Genomic DNA, 22,776 nt, shown 5'->3' on the forward strand with positions numbered 1-22,776 from the left:
TGAAGTTGATCTGCACCTACACAGGGGAACAATAAACACTCATACGTACGAGGCTTCTTGTGCAACTGGGACTGGGGAGACAAAGTCAAATCCAACGAAAGCAACACTGAACACTTGAGATGAGTTATTCAATCAAAATATATTCATTCATCAGATCACAAGTAAGTTGCCTTAGGTACTTTTAGAACAATAGTGTAGGGCTTGAGATTTTGATGGCAATGTCCTCTGTCATTACCAGATTTGTAGTCGCTGTCCCTCCCATAGTCAATAACACAAACAAATACACACACGGACTAGTTCTCACCAAAACAACCTGACTTTTCAAGTATAGGCTTATATGTTTATTTTACACTCTAAACAGTTAAACAATCAATATGTGCATCTCTGCATAAAAAGTGATCCATTAGTTATGCGTAGAATCGTCTTAGTGTTCTGCGTTCATACAGGCCCATAAGGATAACTATTTTATCTCTACCCAAAAGAGGCATTTGGGTGAGTATGGCAAGATTTAAAGTCCACCATTGTGGAGTTGTTCCGAACTAAAAACATTCAAGTGTAATGCACTGTCTATAACTGAAGATAAATCCATGTAAAACCAAATATCTGACAAATAAGTCAACTTGTGTGACAAGACATAACAGTAACACCATTGACACTGCTGTATCCATGAAGTGATAAATCAATGTTTCGAAGGGTTTTATGTTTTGCCCTAAAATTTGACTTTGAAACCTGTCTGTAAAGAGCACATGGCTGCTGGTTGAATTGTATTGTATTGCTCCTGAGGCGGCTCACACATAAAATGCTCTCTTTTTTTACGTCGCCGACTAGACTTTTATCAGGTGGAGCAAACGTACAGAAAAGCTTTGGCTGACACAAACAAATAACCCCCTTTCTACTCAAAATTAATATAAGATTATAGAACAATCAATAAAAAATTATTTATTTTGGAGAAAAAGGTGCAAAAATGTCTAGCTATCAAATAGCAAACCAACAAAACTAAACTCACTCCACATAATGCCATACTTTCAATTCATATGAAGCCAGAAGTCTCAAACCATAGATAGCCTGGTCCCAGATCTGTCTGGCCTGTATAGCCAACTGTATAGCCAGTGCCATATACAGCGCAAACAGATTTGCAACCAGGCTACCTAGATCTGTGAAGATGTGGAATAGTTTATGTAACGCATTCTGCCTCATAAATAGAGTCAAACTTAAGCCTAATGCAGTGTGTGGACTTTACCAATTTCCTTCAAAAGCCGTGCCAGTGAGAGTCACTTGATTTCACTTCAGATTAAATAGTATTTACACTGAATCCGTCTACCTCTGATATTCATTTCAGGGATATACACACGTTACATAAATGTACACGTTATCTTACGCATACTTTCAGGTTAACACGTTGTACATAAAGAGAAATGTTTTGTGCACTTAAATGTGGAAAATACATTCCACATAGTGCTGACACACACACTGAGGGAGAGTTGCGCAGTACGACATAAAAAAGCGAAGCGAACGGAAACAACCAAAAAAACGAAAACCATCTGGGAAAAAGTCAAAGGTCAATAAATATATATATATTTTTTAAACACATTGTCGTTTTTCAAATGCTAGAAATACAATACTTTTATACAAAATCAACAATACAGTATTATCAACAGTATACGTACGTGACCTACCACTAACGTGACAAAGGGACCACACAGACTTACAGTAAGTCTTCCAGATAGTTAATGGGGCCATAGAAATAGAATGACTGGAAAGGACCAAGCCTCTCAGATCACGTGTATACATCATTTCAATGGGAATGTCCGTTCTAGTTATTTTATTTCTATGGATAGATGAGAGTATTAATTAGTTGGCTCATAGTAGGCCGTCAATGTTCTTCTCTGATATCTCCTTCTCTTTGTCCTCAGTGGCGCCCCCCGGTGGACTGTACTTGTTGTTGTAGTCCTGGAGCATGGTCACAACATCATGGTGTCCAAAGTGCACTGCCTCTTCCATCGGTGTGTTACCCCACCTTGATGGAACAGACAAGAGATATTGTAAACACTGCTCTTAAATGGACGAGTTTTACATTAGCTAAGTATCCATCCAATTGGCGACAGATTTTCACGCGAATATTCTCAAATCTGCATAAACAAAATGTGTGCATTTTCCCACCAGAGATGTGCTTCCATGAAATGTACTTGTTGCAGATAAAAGGTTGTGCATGATGATGTAGTGGACATAAAAATAACTTTTGCTGTTAAATTCCCATAAAAAATACAAGTTCAGTGTATTTGTCTCATGCGCTGAATACTACAGGTGTAGACTTTACAGTGAAATGCTTACTTACAAGCCCTTAACCAACAATGCAGTTTTAAGAAGAAAAATAAATAAAAAAGTAACAAATAATTAAAGAGCAGCAGTAAAATAACAATAGCGAGTCTATATACAGGGGGTACCGGTACCGGTACAAAGTCAATGTGCAGGTGTACAGGTTAGTCGAGGTAATTGAGGTAATATATACATGTACAGTTGAAATCGGAAGTTTACATACACCTTAGCCAAATACATTTAAACTCAGTTTTTCACAATTCCTGACATTTAATCCTAGCAAAAATTCCCTGTCTTAGGTCAGTTAGATTCACCACTTAATTTTAAGAATGTGAAATGTCAGAATAATAGTAGAGAATTATTTTTTTCAGGTTTTATTTCTTTCATCACATTCCCAGTGGGTTAGAAGTTTACATACACTCAATTAGTATTTGGTAGCATTGCCTTTAAATTGTTTAACTTGGGTCAAACGTTTGGGGTAGCCTTCCACAAGCGTCTCACAATAAGTTGGGTGAATTTTGGCCCATTCCTCCTGACAGAGCTGGTGTAACTGAGTGAGGTTTGTAGGCCTCCTTGCTCGCACACACTTTTTCAGTTCTGCCCACATATTTTCTATAGGATTGAGGTCAGGGCTTTGTGATGGCCACTCCAATACTTTGACTTTGTTGTCCTTAAGCCATTTTCCCACAACTTTGGAAGAATGCTTGGGATCATTGTCCATTTGGAAGACCCATTTGCGACCAAGCTTTTAACTTCCTGACTGATGTCTTGAGATGTTGCTTCAATATATCCACATAATTTTCCTCCCTCATGACGCCATCTATTTTGTGAAGTGCACCAGTCCCTCCTGCAGCAAAGCACCCCCACAACATGATGCTGCCACCCCCGTGCTTTACGGTTGGGATGGTGTTCTTCAGCTTGCAAGCATCTCCCTTTTTCCTCCAGACATAAGGATGGTCATTATGGCCAAACAGTTATATTTTTGTTTCATGAGACCAGATGACATTTCTCCAAAAAGTACGATCTTTGTCCCCATGTGCAGTTGCAAACCGTAGTCTGGCTTTTTGAATGGTGGTTTTGGAGCAGTGGCTTCTTCCTTGCTGAGCAGCCTTTCAGGTTATGTCGATATAGGACTCGTTTTACTGTGGATATAGATACTTTTGTACCTGTTTCCTCCAGCATCTTCAAAGGGTCCTTTGCTGTTGTTCTGGGATTGATTTGTACTTTTCGCATCAAAGTACGTTAATCTCTAGGAGACAGAACGCGTCTCCTTCCTGAGCGGTATGATGGCTGCGTGGTCCCATGGTGTTTATACTTGCGTACTATTGTTTGTACAGATGAATGTGGTACCTTCAGGCGTTTGAAAATTGCTCCCAAGGATGAACTAGACTTGTGGAGGTCTTTTTTTTCCTGAGGTCTTGGCTGATTTCTTTTGATTTTCCCATGATGTCAAGCAACGAGGCACTGAGGTTGAAGGTAGGCCTTGAAATACATCCACAGGTACACCTCCAATTGACTCAAATTATGTCAATTAGCCTATCAGAAGCTTCTAAAGCCATGACATAATTTTCTGGAATTTTCCAAGCTGTTTAAAGGCACAGTCAACTTAGTGTATATAAACTTCTGACCCACTGGAATTTTGATACAGTGAAATAATCTGTCTGTAAACAATTGTTGAAAAAATTACTTGTGTTATGCACAAAGTAGATATCCTAACCGACTTGCCAAAACTATAGTTTGTTAACAAGAAATTTGTGGAGTGGTTGAAAAACAAGTTTTAATGACTCCAACCGAAGTGTATTTAAACTTCCGACTTCAACTGTAGGTCAAGCTCATCACCATGCACTTTTACCACCCTGTGAAGTTCAACAGAACTTATTTCATCTGTAGCCTAATAAACTGCATGCTTTCCCAAGTTGTGTGGCCCTCCCACCACAACATATCATTGTGTGACTCCAAGTTTACTTTGATACAGTGAGGGGGAAAAAGTATTTAATTCCCTGCTGATTTTGTACGTTTGCCCACTGACAAAGAAATGATCAGTCTATAATTTTAATGGTAGGTTTATTTGAACAGTGAGAGACAGAATAACAACAAAAAAATCTAGAAAAACGCATGTCAAAAATGTTATAAATTGATTTGCATTTTAATGAGGGATATAAGTATTTGACCCCTCTGCAAAACATGACTTAGTACTTGGTGGCAAAACCCTTGTTGGCAATCACAGAGGTCAGACGTTTCTTGTAGTTGGCCACCAGGTTTGTACACATCTCAGGAGGGATTTTGTCCCAATCCTCTTTGCAGATCTTCTCCAAGTCATGAAGGTTTCGAGGCTGACGTTTGGCAACTCGAGCCTTCAGCTCCCTCCACAGAATTTCTATGGGATTAAGGTCTGGAGACTGGCTAGGCCACTCCAGGACCTTAATGTGCTTCTTCTTGAGCCAATCCTTTGTTGCTTTGGCCGTGTGTTTTGGGTCATTGTCATGCTGGAATACCCATCCACGACCCATTTTCAATGCCCTGGCTGAGGGAAGGAGGTTCTCACCCAAGTTTGACGGTACATGGCCCCCTCCATCATTCCTTTGATGCAGTGAAGTTATCCTGTCACCTTAGCAGAAAAACACCCCCAAAGCATAATGTTTCCACCTCCATGTTTGATGGTGGAGATGGTGTTCTTGGGGTCATAGGCAGCATTCCTCCTCCTCCAAACATGTCGAGTTGATGCCAAAGAGCTCCATTTTGGTCTCATCTGACCACAACACTTTCACCCAGTTGTCCTCTGAATCATTCAGATGTTCATTGGCAAACTTCAGACGGGCATGTATATGTGCTTTCTTGAGCAGGGGGACCTTGCGGGTGCTGCAGGATTTCAGTCCTTCACGGCGTAGTGTGTTACCAATTGTTTTCTTGGTGACTATGGTCCCAGCTGCCTTGAGATCATTGACAAGATCCTCCCGTGTAGTTCTGGGCTGATTCCTCACCGTTCTCATGATCATTGCAACTCCACGAGGTGAGATCTTGCATGGAGCCCCAGGCCGAGGGAGATTGACAGTTCTTTTGTGTTTCTTCCATTTGCAAATAATCGCACCAACTGTTGTCACATTCTCACCAAGCTGCTTGGCGATGGTCTTGTAGCCCATAACAGCCTTGTGTAGGTCTACAATCTTGTCCCTGACATCCTTGGGGAGCTCTTTGGTCTTGGCCATGGTGGAGAGTTTGGAATCTGATTGATTGATTGCTTCTGTGGACAGGTGTCTTTTATACAGGTAACAAACTGAGATTAGGAGCACTCCCTTTAAGTGTGCTCCTAACCTCAGCTCGTTACCTGTATAAAAGACATCTGGGAGCCAGAAATCCTTCTGATTGAGAGGGGGTCAAATACTTATGTCCCTCATTAAAATGCAAATCAATTTATAACATTTTTTGACATGTGTTTTTCTGGATTTTTTTGTCTCTCCTCTGTTCAAATAAACCTACCATTAAAATTATAGACTAATCATTTCTTTGTCAGTGGGCACACGTACAAAATCAGCAGGGGATCAAATACTTTTTTCCCTCACTGTATGATGGTTATTATATCAATATTTGCGCATAAAAGCGTTTCCACAACCATTTCTTGCATAATACATTGTACAGACAAAAATATCCCATCATGTTTAGCGTATTTGGTTTGTCGAAATTTGGAAAGTTTACTGACAAATTTGCTGTTTTCATTCGGCCCGTCGTGACATTTCTTATCCAACATGTACTTTACTCTCATAAAAAAGTGGGATGGAAAACTGGTTACAGACAGACACTGGGTGTCTTCTTGTCCATTGGAGACATTGGATATAAGCTACATTGACAGACACTGGGTGGTCTTTGAGGCCATTGAATCTAAGCTCACCTGTCTTTGGGAACAGGGTTGACCCTGCATGCCTCCAACAGGAACTTGACCACCTCCACATGTCCTTCTGCTGCTGCCACATGGAGGGCTGTCCTGGAGTCATAGTCCCTCTGCTCCATGTCCATGGAAGACAGAGCAAACCTGGACACATTCCACAGAAGGACAGTGATGAGTACTGTACAACAGCCAAAATAGCACACACCATCCATCTCTAGTTCCCATGTAGACACACAGGGAAACCTTACAAGGTCTCTGTCTGACACGGCGACAGATTTGGAATTTACTCTCAAAAGATGTCAAAACATGACATATTTCCTTTCATAGCTTATTTTCAAGGCCTTATTGGCCAACGTGGAGATAATGCAGTGCTGTGTACCTCCTCAGGGCAGACACATCGCCAGTGTACGCAGCAAAGAGAAGATTGATGACCGACTTCACCTGAAAGACAACAGAGAGGCGGTTTGCATCCGTTTGCATGTCAACCCCTTTCCTTTAGCACTATCAGTATCTTCCAGTCGATGGCACTGTTGCTTTAAAAAACACTCAGTCCAACGACAGCCTTTTCATGGGAACACGTCGACTCCATGTACATGAAGGCACCTTGGTGAACGTAGGGAAGGAGAAAAAGAGAGAAGGAGCGAGAGGCTCCCGGTTAAACTCGACTCACCCTCTGGTCTCCGCCCTCCCTGCGAGGATCCAGCTTCTTGACAAAGTGCTTCAGGTTGTCGTAGTTGTGGAAGTTGCAAAGGGAAACCAGATCCTGGAACACAGCAGTCACTGTCAGGCTTTCTGCTGGTTTTCTAATCATCGATCAATCAATCAATTAGAACACTGACAGAGAGACAACGGAGTGAAAACTGTCAGTTTCTCGTACCGTGCAGAACTGGATTCCTCGTACACTGTTACCCAGCTTGTCCAGTGGCGGGGACCAGCACATGATACCCATGACGTTGGGCACCACCAGCAGGATGCCCCCTGCCACGCCTGACTTAGCCGGAAGCCCAACCTGCCAGACAGCATAGAGGAAGAGGTCAACAGGGAGTGCAGACAACAGTGTCAAAACATAGCAGCATAAATGAACAGCAGTGGATGGACAAACGTCATGGAGTGGAAGATCTACTGCAGTGTAACGTGTAATGCTTAAATGGTTGTAGATTGGAGACACAGTGGGAACAACGACAAAGAACAGCAGGCCAAACAGACCGTAGGAAACAATGCAAAACTAGAGGAGGGGACTATGAAAATTAGGGGACTAGAAATTGTCTGTTGTACAAAATCCCTGTCAAATCAGCAAATACAACTATTGAGGGACAGAACTTGGAGACTCACGTGGAAAGCGAACTGTCCCGAGAAGTCGTACATGCCGCAGGAGTGCATGAGGCTCAGGGTGTTCCGTACCGCCTCCGGGCCCAGCACGCGCTCGCCTGTGATTGGACAGAAGCCGCCGTTGGCCAGGGTGGCCGCCATGACGCTGGCGCTTTCACAGGTCACCTCGATGGAGCACAGCTAGAGTAGAATAGAAAACGTTTAATATACCGTAGGGAATAACAGCTAACGGAGAGAGAAAAAACACAAACACGATGTTTCTCCACTAAGCCCATTGAAATGATACAGCTTCAAACTTGAACCATGTTCAGAAACAAATGCTCACTCGATGCCCACACCAATTCACCATGTATACATACTGTCATCACAGCCAGTGTGTCTATGTATGTGGATGACTCAACACTATACACGTCAGCTACTAAAGTGAGTGAAATCACTGCAACACTTAAGAGCTGCAGTTTCAGAATGGGTGGCAAGGAATAAGCTAGTCCTAAATATTTAAACAACTAAAAGCATTGTATTTGTGACAAATCATTCACTAAACCCTAAACCTCAACTAAATCTTGTAATGAATAATGTGGAAATTGAGCAGGTTGAGGTGATTAAACTGCTTGGAGTAACCCTGGATTGTAAACTGTCATGGTCAAAACACGTTGATACAACAGCAGCTAAATTGGGAGAAGTCTGTCCATAATGAAGCGCTGCTCTGCCTTCTTAACAACACTATCAACAAGGCAGGTCCTACAGGCCCTAGTTTTGTTGCACCTAGACTACTGTTCAGTGGGATTTAAGAAAATTACTATTGGCTCAGAACAGGGCAGCACGGCTGGCCTTTTAAATGTGCACAGAGGGGTTTAACAGCAATAATATGCATGTACATGCTGCCTTAATGTGTTTGGACCCCAGGAGGAGTAGCTGCTGCCAAATACAAATACTCACCTGGAAGTAAAGGTCTAAAATGGAGGTCATGTCTGTCCCCTCTGGAAAGCACTAGAAAGAAACAACAGTGGTTTGATTTGACAGTCAGACAATGCCTTGTAAATGCCTAATTAAAAATGTGGTACACTTGATTGATGTAAAATGTGCTTGTTTCAGCTGTCACCAACCTTCTTCTCCTTAAGGTAGTAGCCGATCGCAAAGTTACGATCTCCAGACTCCCTCTCTGACTGGAATCTGGGTGCAGAGAGAGCAGGGACATTCTGAGTTCGGAGTCCTGTTTCAACTTAGTCAAATTCCAATTCGGTTCCAATTCTACTACCAAAACCAGTAAAGCTTTTAGTGTTGTAGACAGCAACAGGAAGTGGGTTAGGGGTGGGGGCGGTGCAAAAAAAATAACGGCTATATCGGTCTGCTAATACAGGACTAGTAAAGGCCCAGTGCACTTTTGTGAACTGTATAATATTTTTTACATCTATTTTTACATTCTGATTTTTTTAGGCTCAGCACCCCTACTTCCCTATGGTTTTTGATGTTGTTGAGATCGAGATTTCTCTCTACGGTTGTTTGTTTTTGTGGTGTTATTCTAAAGCAGAATAAAGTACTGATTTGAAACTGATTATCATACTAAAAATGCTAGTGATGAAAACAACACTGATGAATACTAAGGCATGGCAACTGGCCAATGGTGGTGAGCCAAGGTGCTGAACCAAACCACAACCTCGGTTCTTCCTCTTGAGAACTCACGTGGCATTGCTGAAACCCACATACTCGTTTCCTGCCAGCTTGTTCATGAAGTTCATGACCTGCAATACAACGTTCAAAAGGTCACAAAGTACACCCATCATTACAAAGATCATCTCAAACAGTCAGCGCAGCGTAGGGTTAAACATAAAAGAACTGGGTGGCGTTACTTACATAATCAAATTTCTCAGCGTTGCTTGCCCCTTGCTAAAAGAGAAACAGAAGATCACATAAGTATGAATGACTACATACTGTATATCAAATTAGATATACAGTAAATTGTATATTGCCTAGCTAGTGTGAATACCTTATGACAAATTCAAATTATTCCTAGATCAAATTACCAATATCGTTACAAAATCTAGCAATAATCATTATAAAAAAAAAAGTATGTACCCTAAAGAAACAAGTTTAGTCCTAATATTACAAATATTTAGGATTACTGGGCAACTAGTTAGTTGGAGATTAAATGAATCACTAATCAAAGAGTCAAGGGTTTTCAAATGAGAAAATAATCTACCAAAAGACAATCAGCAAAACAATGTGTAGTCCATTCTATCAGACTTATGGGGATAAAACGCACCACAGGTAAATGCTATTCCTTATATCTGCAATTCTGCATAGACAGGTATATGTGAACTTAATCTGTATTAGTGTAAGTAGCCTTTGTACTGTAGGGGTCTGAGTGTCTGTTGAAAGTTAGTGATGTGACTTGTGCTAGTGTGTGGCTAATCCTGTGTGTTGTAGAAGGTTGTGGATCTATATGTGCAGATTAATTAGCGATGTCCTCGCTTAATATTGTAGAACGCACTGACTTCTGGGATATGTAGTGTGAGCTGAGGAGAGGAGGTACTACAGAAACGAAACGTTACATTTAACTCTAATAATACAAATAGTGCAAATAAACCAGTTAAATACATTCAAAAAAATAAAACACAAATAATCAATCATCTAAAAACAATGGTATGTTTGTACTATCATGATTTTGAAAAACTTTTTTTTTTTTGCGTTTCTGTTTATTTTATTTTGTAAACCGTTTGTAAAATCCAGGTGACAAATGGCAACTACCACAACTGTAGCTTATTATAACAAATCCAGATGTTGTTCAATGGGGAGAATAATTTAAGTAAAGAAATTACCAACGTCATTGACCTGTGGCAGTGGTCATAATTTCCCACAGATCTTAATGCTGTAAAATATGCAACAAGAAATAAACCACAAACGAGGCTTCAAAAACACATTACAACGTTCCCATAGTTTAGTCCCAGATTTACCATACAGGAACCACATTTTGAGAGACAGATCTGGTCTATATTACTGAATACATTAGATTAGAATGTGGGGGCATCCAATCAGTGGATTGATTATTGTGCCCACCATTAGCAACCTTTACAGTGATTGGTTTAAGGTTATAATGAAGATTTAAGCAGAAAGATACCACATCATTATCCTGTCAAGTCAAATGACTGCCATCCAAATAACCAAATTACTGATAGGCTACAGATGAAGGATCTTAATTTTATCACTCGCTGCAGGAAAGATGCAAACTTGTAGTGTATTAAAAGTTTAAAAAGGCTTCTAAAGTTTATAATTTCCACTTTAAAAAGTCAAGACATATTTTCCGTTAGGGCAAATCAAATCAACCCCTACAAAAAATGTCCATTAATTATTATTCACATAATAATTCACATTTCCTATTGCTGCAGGATTATTTTCTTGCTGTAGCAAACTGGCTCAAATTAAGATCCTACATCTGTATATCACTAGGTGTAATATTTTGTGTACTGTACTATGTACCATATTGTGTACATAGTGTACAGTATGATACAAGTACCAATAAAATAAGTTGTTAACATGAATTACTACAGAGTTGTTATTCCTTATAGGTATTATTCCTATAAACTCTTGGACAGGATAATCATACGGCACCTTTCCATCAGAGTTCAACCCCAAATCAAACCAGACAGGAAAACTCAAGGCTTCATTCAGTAACTTGGCTTGGTTGTGGTTGAGATTGATGAGTAGCCAGGCCTCATCTATCCTAGTCCATATGCCATGTTACGTTGAAATATGGATTAAAGTGCTTGTGCTAGTCTTGTTTTGAAGGTGATAATGTAGTGCCTACACTGTCTTCATCTAAGACAGACAGTTATAGATATGGGCTTTGGATACATACAGTAAGAGGAAAGGTATCTGCAGTAGGTTGCAGCCACTAATTATTGGAGATGAAACTTAATTTCTGCAGAGAAAGAAGTATTATTTCTCTGAATACATCGAAGGTGAAGTCATTTGGACAGAGTTTGTATCATTAGCTTAGTTTACGGTATGTGATTGTTGAAAGTTTAGTATGAAACAAGCGTAGTTCCTCACGTTGATATGATAAATGGGCTGGTGGTGGGTTATGTAGTAACAACACTACAGAAGACTTATGCACGCAACATACATGTATGTGTCCCCTCTTTGTTCTTGTCTTCAGCGAGGCACCTACAATGCATTGGAGGTGAATGTGTTTTACCCTACAATATCTCATAATAAACACACACGAGAATTCATCACAGTTTCAGCAGCAGAGGGTGCACTGCTCCCATACAGTAAGCTATTTATTTTTTTGCTTCTTTTACCCCTTTTTCTCCCCAATTTTGTGGTATCCAATTGGTAGTTACAGTCTTGTCTCATCACTGCAACTCCCTTATGGACTTGGGAGAGGCGAAGGTCGAGAGCCGTGCGTCCTCCGAAACACAACCCAACCAAGCCGCACTGCTTCTTGACACAATGCCCACTTAACGGAAGCCAGCCGCACAAATGTGTCGGAGGAAACACCGTGCACCTGGTGACCGTGTCAGCATAAACTGCGCCCGGCCCGCCACAGGAGTCGCTAGTGTGCGATGGGACAAGGACATCCCTGCCGGCCAAACCCTCCCCTAACCCAGACGACGCCGGGCCAATTGTGCGCCGCCCCATGGGTCTCCCAGGCGCGGCCGGCTGCGACAGAGCCTGGACTCAAACCCAGAATCTCTAGTGGCACAGCTACCACTGCGATGCAGTGCCTTCGACCACTGTGCCACTCGGGAGGCCCAGTAAGCTATTTCTAACAGCATTTCCTGACTAATAGCCAATAGCAAAGATGTTCTACTCCTCTCAGCCAATAGCCAGCCAGGTTGGCTTTGCCTTTACCTGGTCAAAGACATACGATTTAAGCAGGTGACGGATGCACAGAAACACGCCCACGTATTGATCTTTCATTCATATACCAAAGCAGTTTTACCCATGATTAAATGTATTTCTTTATCTATATGGCTGGGCTGGTTAGACCAATCTGAGGCCCGTTGCCTGACATGCTAGCGCTGTCTCACACAAACTCAGCCTTGTGTGTACTGCATGGGCTACGTGCATAACTGAGAGGCAGGCAGCTCACTGATGCTTTCACCAAACAAATCCCCTTTCAGCAGGATCATCTATAGTCTTAACTTGTCCATATACAGTACAGTGCAAGCTGGTAATCTGGCTAAAGCAATGAAGTCCCCCCTGTTATTTCATTCATTTAAAATGTAATTCAATACAACTTTGACACTCCAGAGGTAGCGAGGTACGTGCAGAATTGACCTAATGTTTTATGTAGCCTACTATTGGTACAACTACCCACTGTACTGAACAAAGGCACGGTTCGACGTTTCTTTTTTTTAACAAATGCCCCCCTCCCCCCCCAAAAAACATACATTATTATCTGAAATTCAAATGTTATTTACCTTTAGGAGGGACGTGCACACAATAGCGCCGGCGTTAACCATAGGGTTATGTGGTTTATCTGTGGAAATGATATTACATTATAACATGTTTACAAATGCAGTGGACAGCGCATGCGTTCATACACAGCAAGGTTACAGTTTCTGCACAATCACCACCCATTACATAACACATTCAATGTTAGAAGCAAACATGCCCCAAAGATCACGGAACTTTGAACTTGAAGTGAGGAAATGAGCAGAATAACAATCAGATGGAGAATGAATGAATGAATGAATGCTGATGGCACCACAGCTGCCTTTGTAGTCTAGAGACCATACTAGTGATATTGAGGTACATAGCCATGAACTCACAGCTCAGTACTAGCTGTGCTGTAGGTCTGCTGTGTTACGCCACTTCCCTTCCCCTAAACCCTTTAATCTTCTTATGCAATCACACAAAAGGGGGAAATAATAACATTCCTACCACTTCTAGCAGGTTTCCTAAACTGATTAGATAACATGGCCAACAACCAAAACCGACCTGGGATTTACTGAAACCCTGTACTAAACCCGAGTCACAATCTACAGAGCTCAGACAGCATCCTTTGCCAACCAACACGGCAATCAGAGCAATGCCTTGATTTGAAACAGATCAGGCTTGATTTGAGAGAGCTTGACAACTGCTGCTCTCCATCTAGCTTCTGTATGTGCTTTATACTTGGAAGCTGACATCCACAGATGGTGAAGCATTGACACTGTCCGTGCCAGCACAGTTGTTATTGCATTTGTTTCTCGTTGATGAAACGGAGGAGAGGATCATCCAGCGTCGTGGTAAAAAGAAAAAAATCCCATTGCGTACGATGTCAGAGGGAATAAAACGGTGTTCGTTGTTTGAAGTAACTTCTTTGTTGTTGTAACATAGCAAACGGACGTGGCAGTTCCACCAAGTACGGATTCCAGCTTTAAACTAGGATCTTATCAAAGATACGATACATGAGGATGGTGTTGTTCTCCAGGTCTATGTAGGCTATTGCAGATTGAGTAGAGCATATGGACGTTGAGAGCCGATGTACTGATTCTATCCGGCTGCGCCAACACCTCTCATTAAGATGACACAACACTACCATGGCAACAGACTGCACCACAGGCTGGATCACCTTGCATTGAATCACATGACAACCCACCCAGAGGGACTACTTTCACTCTATTAATCAACCCGGACAACTGCCTTGTCCAATGTATGTATACAAGATAGAAACTATTCTATGAAAGGACAATATCTTTTCACAGGGTATGCTAGGTTTGAAGTACAATAGGACCACCTCAGCAGCACCTCGTTGTGACGAACACCTCTGTTGTCAGTTCTGCGTGTGAAATGAACAGCCACACAGCGAGCGGTGGAGCTCCAGACAGACTGGTGCTGCCTGCCGCCATAGAATTACAGAATCTCATTCTGAAGCTCTGTAGGTTTTATGACACCGGCCACTCTAGTATTTTATATCTCTATACGTGCGACCCTCACCTTCCTCGTTGAGGAATAGTTTGTTGAAGCGCAGGCCGCTGGGCTCTTTGCCGATGAAACGGTGCACGTACTCTGTCCCGTGGTCGTGCACGGCGATGGCATACTTCAGCGGCTTTACACACGACTGCAGGCAGAACGGGACTTTGGTGTCACCCGCTGTGTGTCTAAAGAAGGGAGAGAGAGAGAGAAGGGGATGGAGAGAGAGAGAGAGAGAGAGGAAGGGATGGAGAGAGGGCATGAGTGGGGAGAGAACCAGGAGATAAAGGCAATAAGCACAGGCAAATTTGAACAATATGAATGATTGTCTCATTATGCAGGGTAACTATTTAGCTACTTTACAGTGTGTGACATTATCATTGGCATTGTCACAATGCTGCTGTGCGAAGTTTGACAAGAACACTATACTGTACGTCAGTACACTTAACTGTAGAAATACAAATGTAGGCTACTACATGTTTACTACATGTTAAACATGATTATTGCTACTGTACCTTTGTCCATCCACAGTGCATATGGACACGGCCCAGAGATCCGGGCTGAACCTTGCCAGCTGGGGAATGTAGTCAGCCACCTACACAACGAAACAAAACAGAAGACAACATATCAACCCTTACCATTCCCCATGGGCATTTAATCAGGAAAGGATCATCGCCACCATCACCATGCCGTCTCACTGACCCCGGGGCCTCTCCCTCACCCACCTGTCCCCCTCCCAGGTTTTTGGCATTCTCATAGAGCGCGTCGATTTCGGAGGCGAAGGACACAAAGTCGGGGATAACAAACTTCTTCCTGAAGGCCTGGGTGAGCAGCACGATGTTGCTCTGGACACACCTGGGAGAGAAAAGGTGACAGTGGTCTTTATGTTAGGTACCAGAGTCTCCTTATGACTAGTGTAACACATGGAGTCCTGTGTGCTTCAGTTGGTAGAGCATGGCACTTGCAATGCCAGGGTCATGGGTTCAATACCCGCTGGGGCCCACCCATAAGAAACAATATGTATGCAAGTCGCTTTGGATCAAAGCGTCTGCTAAATGGAATATATTACTACATTGTTATTGTACACATGATACAGGGAATAGATAACTGAGGAATTAGCTCATAGATTTGTATCAAATGTTATATGAAATCAGCTATCTATTTACCCTGTCCTATCCCTGCTACTGTATAAAATCAGCTATCTATTTACCCTGTCCTATCCCTGCTACTGTCTGAAATCAGCTATCTATTTACCCTGTCCTATCCCTGCTACTGTATGAAATCAGCTATCTATTTACCCTGTCCTATCCCTGCTACTGTATGAAATCAGCTATCTATTTACCGTCCTATCCCTGCTACTGTATGAAATCAGCTATCTATTTACCGTCCTATCCCTGCTACTGTATGAAATCAGCTATCTATTTACCCTGTCCTATCCCTGCTACTGTATGAAATCAGCTATCTATTTACCCTGTCCTATCCCTGCTACTGTATAAAATCAGGTATCTATTTACCCTGTCCTATCCCTGCTACTGTATGAAATCAGCTATCTATTTACCCTGTCCTATCCCTGCTACTGTATAAAATCAGGTATCTATTTACCCTGTCCTATCCCTGCTACTGTATAAAATCAGGTATCTATTTACCCTGTCCTATCCCTGCTACTGTATGCGCCCACTGGTGTGTTTACTGTATAGGCTTCTCTTGCCTATAAATAGTTGCCTCCCAGATGGCTTCCAGTCAAAGCTGGTGTAGCTCCTCCTAGCATGTTTGTGTAGCTCCTAGTGTGTTGTCTTATGATCTGTATCCTGCAGGGTGGCTTGCCACCAGAGTGGTTTCTCAAGCGGTCACTGGGCTATGTGTGCTATGTCACATGGTATGTCCTAGGGTTGTAAACAGGAACAATCTTTTTAAAGCAAATCAGCTGATCTGGAAAGGACAGTTCTTGTGATCGTAGAGATGAGTCTCTTGACAAAAGGATATGTTCAAATGAATGGGATTGATACGACCTTGACAATCTGAAAGGACTAGACTATAACGTGCTTCCTTATAAAAGCCTGAAATATTATGAATAATTAATGACTTGAAATGCATTGAGCAAATACTTCTAAGGAACCATGAATAAGTTATGGACTACATGAACTGTGTTCAAATAAAGGAGGCACAAAAAAGACTAAATGATGACCGGTGCTTGACATATCAAATGACCACTAAAGCCTTCTATTCTGGGTCTAGTGTCTAGAGTGTTGTGGAACTAGAACTCATTTGTTATAGAACCCAGCTCTAGTGTCTTTCTTCTTGAGGAAGTCTTGATAAACAGTACTTCTAGCGCTTGTTCTACATCCCGGTTCTAGACTGTCTTACTTCTTGAAGAGGTGTCGGTCCAGGTTTCCGTCTGACGTGGTCTTCATGATGACTTTCAGGTTCTCCATACATTCCTTCAGCCGGGGGTCTCCGGTCCGGAGCCCTGTGGCTTTCAGCGCCTGCAGAAAGCATGGCACTTGTCAGGGGGCTGACGAGTATCGTGTTTATTACATGTTTACGACAGGTTTATTATGTTTGTCATAATTATAACAGGGTTATAACTTGGCAATCGAATGGTATATTACGCTATATTTCTTGAGGGATCCAATGTAAATGTCAAGACTAATAAGGCCTATTGAATAAACTGCTCTTCCATGCCAGATAGAGGGAGATCAACATTTCACCATAGAATTAGAATTCATTCTAATCTAACGAGAATCTAATTCTATAAATGTCACCCCAAGCAAGGGGCCATAAATGAGTGAGCTATTGCTTCCTGGTACAGCCAGAGTAGTAACAAGCCTTATATTCAGATATACAGTATTAGGCTGTGGCAGTAATCATGACACAGCAGGCACCATTGCTATACTACCATCCAGCTGGCCAACCATGTGGCTGCCTGGTTGGCTCTTGCCTGACACTCACTGTGGTGAATTTGTGAGCCGGGATTTTTTCAGCGCCCCCGGCAATGGTGTAGAAGAGCAAATCCTCCAGACTGGGCAGGATGCCTGCCTTCCTTCTCCTGGGACACACACACACACACAGACACAGACACACACACAGTAAGGAACGGCCAGGGTTCTCTAAAGGCAATGGGGAACTGCAGCAGGGGGCCAGGATTAACTAGCTATAATACTGTAGAGGAGAGGTGGTGAGTATTTCACATGTTACAGCCCCAGCTTTAAGGAAAGGGTTTGAACACCGCTTCCAAAACACCAGTCAGATAGTTCAAGGAGTGTTTGGAGAATTTTTATAGAGAATATCTTGTTGGCGTGGCTCTTCAATCATAAATAAGGTAGACTTTGTTGGTTTTATGTCAATTTAAACACATGCATATCAGTTACAAATTATAGTGTCAAGTTTTAGCTAATGCCCGGGGGCTTGAAATGAGTCATTAGCCTATTTACAGACTGGTATTATGCATAGCAGCTCCAAATCCGTTCCACTCACTCTGGGAGAGGAGAGTTAGTACAGTATGTTAGAGGTAGATAGATGGGAGGAATACTGTAGTTAGGCCTAAACGAGGTGTATGTATTACTATCATGATTCACCATACACCAAATAGGATCTCTGAAGGAGGAGGGTGGGAGCTCAGGCTAAGTCAGTCCCGCAATGCATCATGGGACAGACAGACAGACAGATAGAGCTACAGTAACCCAGCTCCGTAGCCTGCCCCAGCGATTAAGAAGACGTCACAACGTTTAAAAACTGATTGAAGAGGTAGAGGGTCAAATCCCCTCATCAGCTACCCAGGAATGACTCAGACTCCGGACGTTTGTTGTTGTTTAATAGGATCTCTTCCAGCTTGGAGATTGTTTAAGCCGCATTCGTTTGTTTTGAGTCCTATTCTTGAATGATTATGATCCTTTATCATTTCCATGTCCAATGTTTAGATAAGGCCTATTTGATTGTGATCATCGGTCCATTTCTGGAGTCATTTCTGGATTGCTGATGCCCGCCGGCAGAGGAACGCGAGAACAAACAGTCGGCGGGACGGCTGGGGAAGTCTGGCGCAGTCGCTTGTAGAGGCTGAGGACATTTCGAGGTAGAGAATTGAAGAGAGAGCACTCAGCAGCCGCAAGGCTTAGCCTGGAAACACTACAGTACATCTACACGAGAGCGAATATATAAATTGAGACATATACTTACACACCAAGGCAAAGCAAGCGGATCAAACGAAAAAAAGGAGAGAAAATATGCAGAGTGGCATTAGAACAAACTCAGTGACATAGTGCATCATCATCATCATCATCATCAAGCAGATAGGCTTACTGATAAGACACACACATTCGTGGATTAACAAACACATTCAATATTTAGGACGCATCCAACACTGCACAACCACAGTGAAAACCATGGCATGGCAGAACCTGAAGAAAAATCATTATTACTCTTCCAGCAAAGCACACTGTAAAACAAAACAGCACCCTCTCTGCTTTATGTCTCCAAGCCCTTGCCCTCACCCCAGGATAATATGAAGTCCAAACAGACAGGCTATTAGCAGGTGTGAAGCATCTGGACTGGTGCTGATGCTCCGTTAAATAATTCTCACCCAGCCTTAGCTGGCCTTCCTCCCTCCCTCCCCTCTCTTCCCCTTCCACTGCCTCGACCTGTATCTCCCTGCAGCTTTCTGAGGTCAACTGTGTGCAGCATGTAGCGTGTGCCTCATCAGAAGGCCTGCACGGATCCCGCCACATAGCCTAGCCGTCGGCCTCCAACAGCACGCTGCCTGCCCCGCTTATGGGTCTCTCCTGCAAAGAGAGCTTGGTATCCCTGGCCATAGTTTCTGGAGACCAGAGGCTATGACTTGGTGTCACTGATCCTCATTAATACTTGGGAAATCTGCCAAGCCTAGCCTACAGTCAGTGTGTTATATCTACTGTGCTATTTATACACTGGAGCACTGGAGTTCAATTGAGTTCAATAAGCAAGAACAAGGCAGCGTGACTACCTAAACTGTGACCAAATTAAATGAACAACCTATGCAAAATAGAATTCTTTAATTAAATGTGTGACAGTAATAACATGGTCATAGGCCTAAACGCTTGCAACTTCAAGGCGGAGCTCTGATGAATGCGTTTGCGCCCGACACAAACATTAACCGACTTGATGGAGTCATTTTGGCTGCCATTTGTATTCGACCCAATTCATCAGCCTGGTTTCACTACCTCCAAGACGTCACTGGTAAATTGGTCCGAAGTGCATTGATCATCGTCTGTTGGCAGGAGGGAACCACAAAAATCAATCTGAGTCAGGGCAGAGTCTGAAGGACTCCATCTCTATTCACTCACAATATGCTGCAGCTGCACACGCAAACACAATGCAGCCCAGAGCAAAACCAGAAAAGGAAAAACCTTTAAATTGACCAGACTGTGCGTTGATAATTCTGCTCTAGACCCATTTGGACTGACTAGGCCTAATGTTTGTGTGTCTGTGACTGAACCTACCCTGATGGAGGATGTTGTTGTTGTCATTAATGTACTACAGCTGGTTTGACAACAGCTAAAGCAAATTGACTATGGATAAAACAAGAAGGGTGCCTGCTAAGCTATGGGCAATGAGGCATATCATTACCAGTAGATGCATTTGTTTTCTGTGAAAAAGCAAACTGGCTGGATGCGACAGAGAGAGCGAGCCTATTCCTGGCAGCATTAATAGCCTAGGCCGACTCAACACCTGTCTGCAGTAGAATGCATGAGCGAACTCAGGACTTCCTGGCCCCATTATCATGTGACTATTTTGTTTTTCTGTGGGAGAATGAATCAAAATGAGCCATCAAATGTTATGTATGATTAGAAACTGGGTCTAGAGAGAACTCTCTTATCTTGTTCCTGTCTGGGGCTACTGTATTACTGTTCGCTGTACCAGCTCTCCCAGGGTCAAAGAGTTATTGGTGACTATGACATGATGTTCAAATTAAAGCCACCAACAGGGGCAATAGTAGCAATGCCCACGTGTGACAGCTGCACAAGGGAATGGGCAGGATTTGGCAACAGGGAATTATGTTTTTGCAGTGAGAAATGATGCAATAAACTGGCATTACCCCAATCAGACTGGTTGCTATGGCCTAATGATTTCACATCTAAATTGGGTGTAAGATCCCTCCATTCCTAAGATCCCACCAAGCATATTAAAGCTAGGCCTAAATGCTAGGAAACCGATCCACTGTCAAAGAGATGGTCATCAGGAAAAAACACTGTAGCCTATGTAAAGCCACATCCATTAGAATTCCAAAACGGTAGCCCCCTAGATGACGTCCATTCCCAAATCCCCACTGACTGTCACACTAGATCCAAAATGCCATTCTACCCATTCTGATGCAGCAAGCACCACTCTGCAGTGCCAGATCTGAGACTGTCTCCGTGGTAATAGACTTCCAGGATTCTAAAGTGTCTGACTCCTGCAAGATTGGCTGAGAGGAGATTAGATCAAATGATTTGCTCATAATGGACATTCAATAGCCTACCCTTTACCAAGGTCCTTTTAAATAGCAAAGTGGTCCCTGCCACCATGGACAGCACTAATATTGGACGTTGCCTTTGGCAGAGGTGGGAGGTAAATAAATAGCCTACCTTATCAGCTGGCCTAACACGACGAGAACAAATACTCACTATCTGATAAGATACTCGTGATATGCCAACTCAAATGGAGAATTCCAATGTTGCTGAAACACCCAATCAAATTGTTATTATCATGCCATTATTCCCGTGCCATATAGCCTGCAAGAAACTATAGAATGAGAGAGGCTGTTCAGTATTCAAGTAGAATGGCACTCCTAACAGAAAGAACAGACGGAGAGAGCTTTCTCGAGAGCAAACGATAAAAACACAGCTTGATGACCGACCTCTAGGTGTCATTGATGAAAAAAATGAAAATCCCTTTCTGATATAGGCTACGGCCTGAAGGAGTGTACCTGGCTTTACAATTACTCCTGCCAGATACGAACTGTTCTATAGTCATCTTATCATAGGCCATTACTGTTATAATAATATTATAACAGTGCTGTTTCATAGACATTATCATTTCATAACATCCCAAATGCATAACTTTCTAAATGAAACGGCTAAATGAACATAGATCTAGGCCTATAAAGGGAGCTTGTGTGAAATTCACCAACGGTTCCCCTGGAAGAAGCTATTCCGCTTGATGTATTTGATGAGGTGTGAGGCCTATGCATGCACCCTCCTAGCTGTATCAACACCGAAAGCAAAGACGCTGTACGAGGCCAGGACAGGTGTGCGGGACTGATGTAATATGGGTCTCTGACTCTTCAGAACCGAAACTGTCAGGACACACAGGTCAGGTTAACAACATCTCTCGACAAATGAGGACTGCATAATTTATTGAAGTTCATTAGAAATCAATCTAGCTTGCTAGACTCGGTCCATGTGATTATTCTGGATAGAACGTTAAGAGCCCCACCCCACCGGTAAATATAATTGAATAGCTTTATCAGCTGTACCGGCTAGCTAACGGTACTCACTTCTCGGCAGCTGCCTCTTTGGTGGCAGTTTCATTGCTGGTGGCGGTGTCATTTTTGGTGTCCGTTGGCGGTGGCACCGAACCGTCATCGCTCTTGGTGGAGAGGTTCCGAGTTCCGTGGGCGTTGGTAGTGTATGGCGTAGCTCTCCATCCAACCGCATACTGGAGACACTTTACTTTGGTCACGGATCTGACATCTGTACACGCCGTGCTAAAGCAATACGCGACTGATGGTGATGTCTTTCTGGCGACACCTGTCAAAGGGCGCTTCAGGTTAGATTGAAACAACTCCTTGAGCAATAGCGAAGACCGAAAATGTAACATGTCAATCCTATCAAGCTAAATAGTGGAGCTGTTTATAACTCAGCTAGCTAAATATTGAATAAATATGAAGCAATATATTCCAAATGCGTTGGGTCGAGGTCGTGAAGAACGGTTCAGTCAGTGAGTCACGATTCTCAAATATGTTCTAGTGGACAAAAACCTCTCATTCACGCCAAACTCGACTCCCATTGGCTCCTGTTAGCGCGTAAATCATCCTCCGATTGGCTGGACTTGTTGGCTGTCATTCATGCTAATTTCCAGTGCATCATGGCGTCAAACGTACCGGGTGAATGTGACCAAAGATTATGAATATACTGACAAGATACAATGTCTCTTTTCCGGAGAGTTCCTCTTCCTCTTCCTCTATGATGTGAATGACATTAGTGCTGAGCAATTTGTGCTTTTTGATATCGCCTTTTTTACATTAAATGCATTATGAAATAATGACATTGCAATGATTAGAGCTTTCCAAAGTAAAAAAATTCAACTGTCAAAACATTGAAAATATTCCATTG

General features: G+C 42.6%; 1 protein-coding gene across 3 annotated transcripts; it reads right to left on the reverse strand.

Moving 5' to 3' along the window:
• Positions 1–318: 318 nt before the first annotated feature.
• LOC115179400 (glutaminase kidney isoform, mitochondrial-like) lies at positions 319–22,387 on the reverse strand. 3 transcript variants are annotated; one of them, XM_029740890.1, is made up of 17 exons: positions 21,939–22,387; positions 17,381–17,477; positions 16,796–16,914; positions 15,157–15,286; positions 14,947–15,026; positions 14,456–14,619; positions 12,955–13,013; positions 9,383–9,415; positions 9,212–9,270; positions 8,635–8,701; positions 8,468–8,518; positions 7,532–7,708; positions 7,077–7,208; positions 6,870–6,962; positions 6,579–6,640; positions 6,203–6,343; positions 319–2,017 (listed from the first exon to the last, which is right to left on the reverse strand). In XM_029740890.1, exons 1-17 carry the CDS (start codon positions 22,259–22,261, stop codon positions 1,861–1,863), a joined length of 1,944 nt encoding a protein of 647 aa, XP_029596750.1. In that variant the 5' UTR covers positions 22,262–22,387; the 3' UTR covers positions 319–1,860. The 3 variants fall into 3 exon arrangements, with proteins under 3 accessions (XP_029596750.1, XP_029596751.1, XP_029596752.1); XM_029740891.1 differs by having other exon boundaries at positions 1,861–2,017; positions 17,381–17,471; XM_029740892.1 differs by lacking the exons at positions 12,955–13,013; positions 14,456–14,619; positions 14,947–15,026; ... (2 more) ...; positions 17,381–17,477; positions 21,939–22,387 and adding an exon at positions 10,348–10,803 and having other exon boundaries at positions 1,861–2,017.
• Between the last annotated feature and the right edge of the window lie 389 nt (positions 22,388–22,776).

This window comes from Salmo trutta, chromosome 39 (genome assembly GCF_901001165.1).
Source record: "Salmo trutta chromosome 39, fSalTru1.1, whole genome shotgun sequence".
In the NCBI taxonomy this organism is placed as follows: Eukaryota; Metazoa; Chordata; class Actinopteri; order Salmoniformes; family Salmonidae; genus Salmo; species Salmo trutta.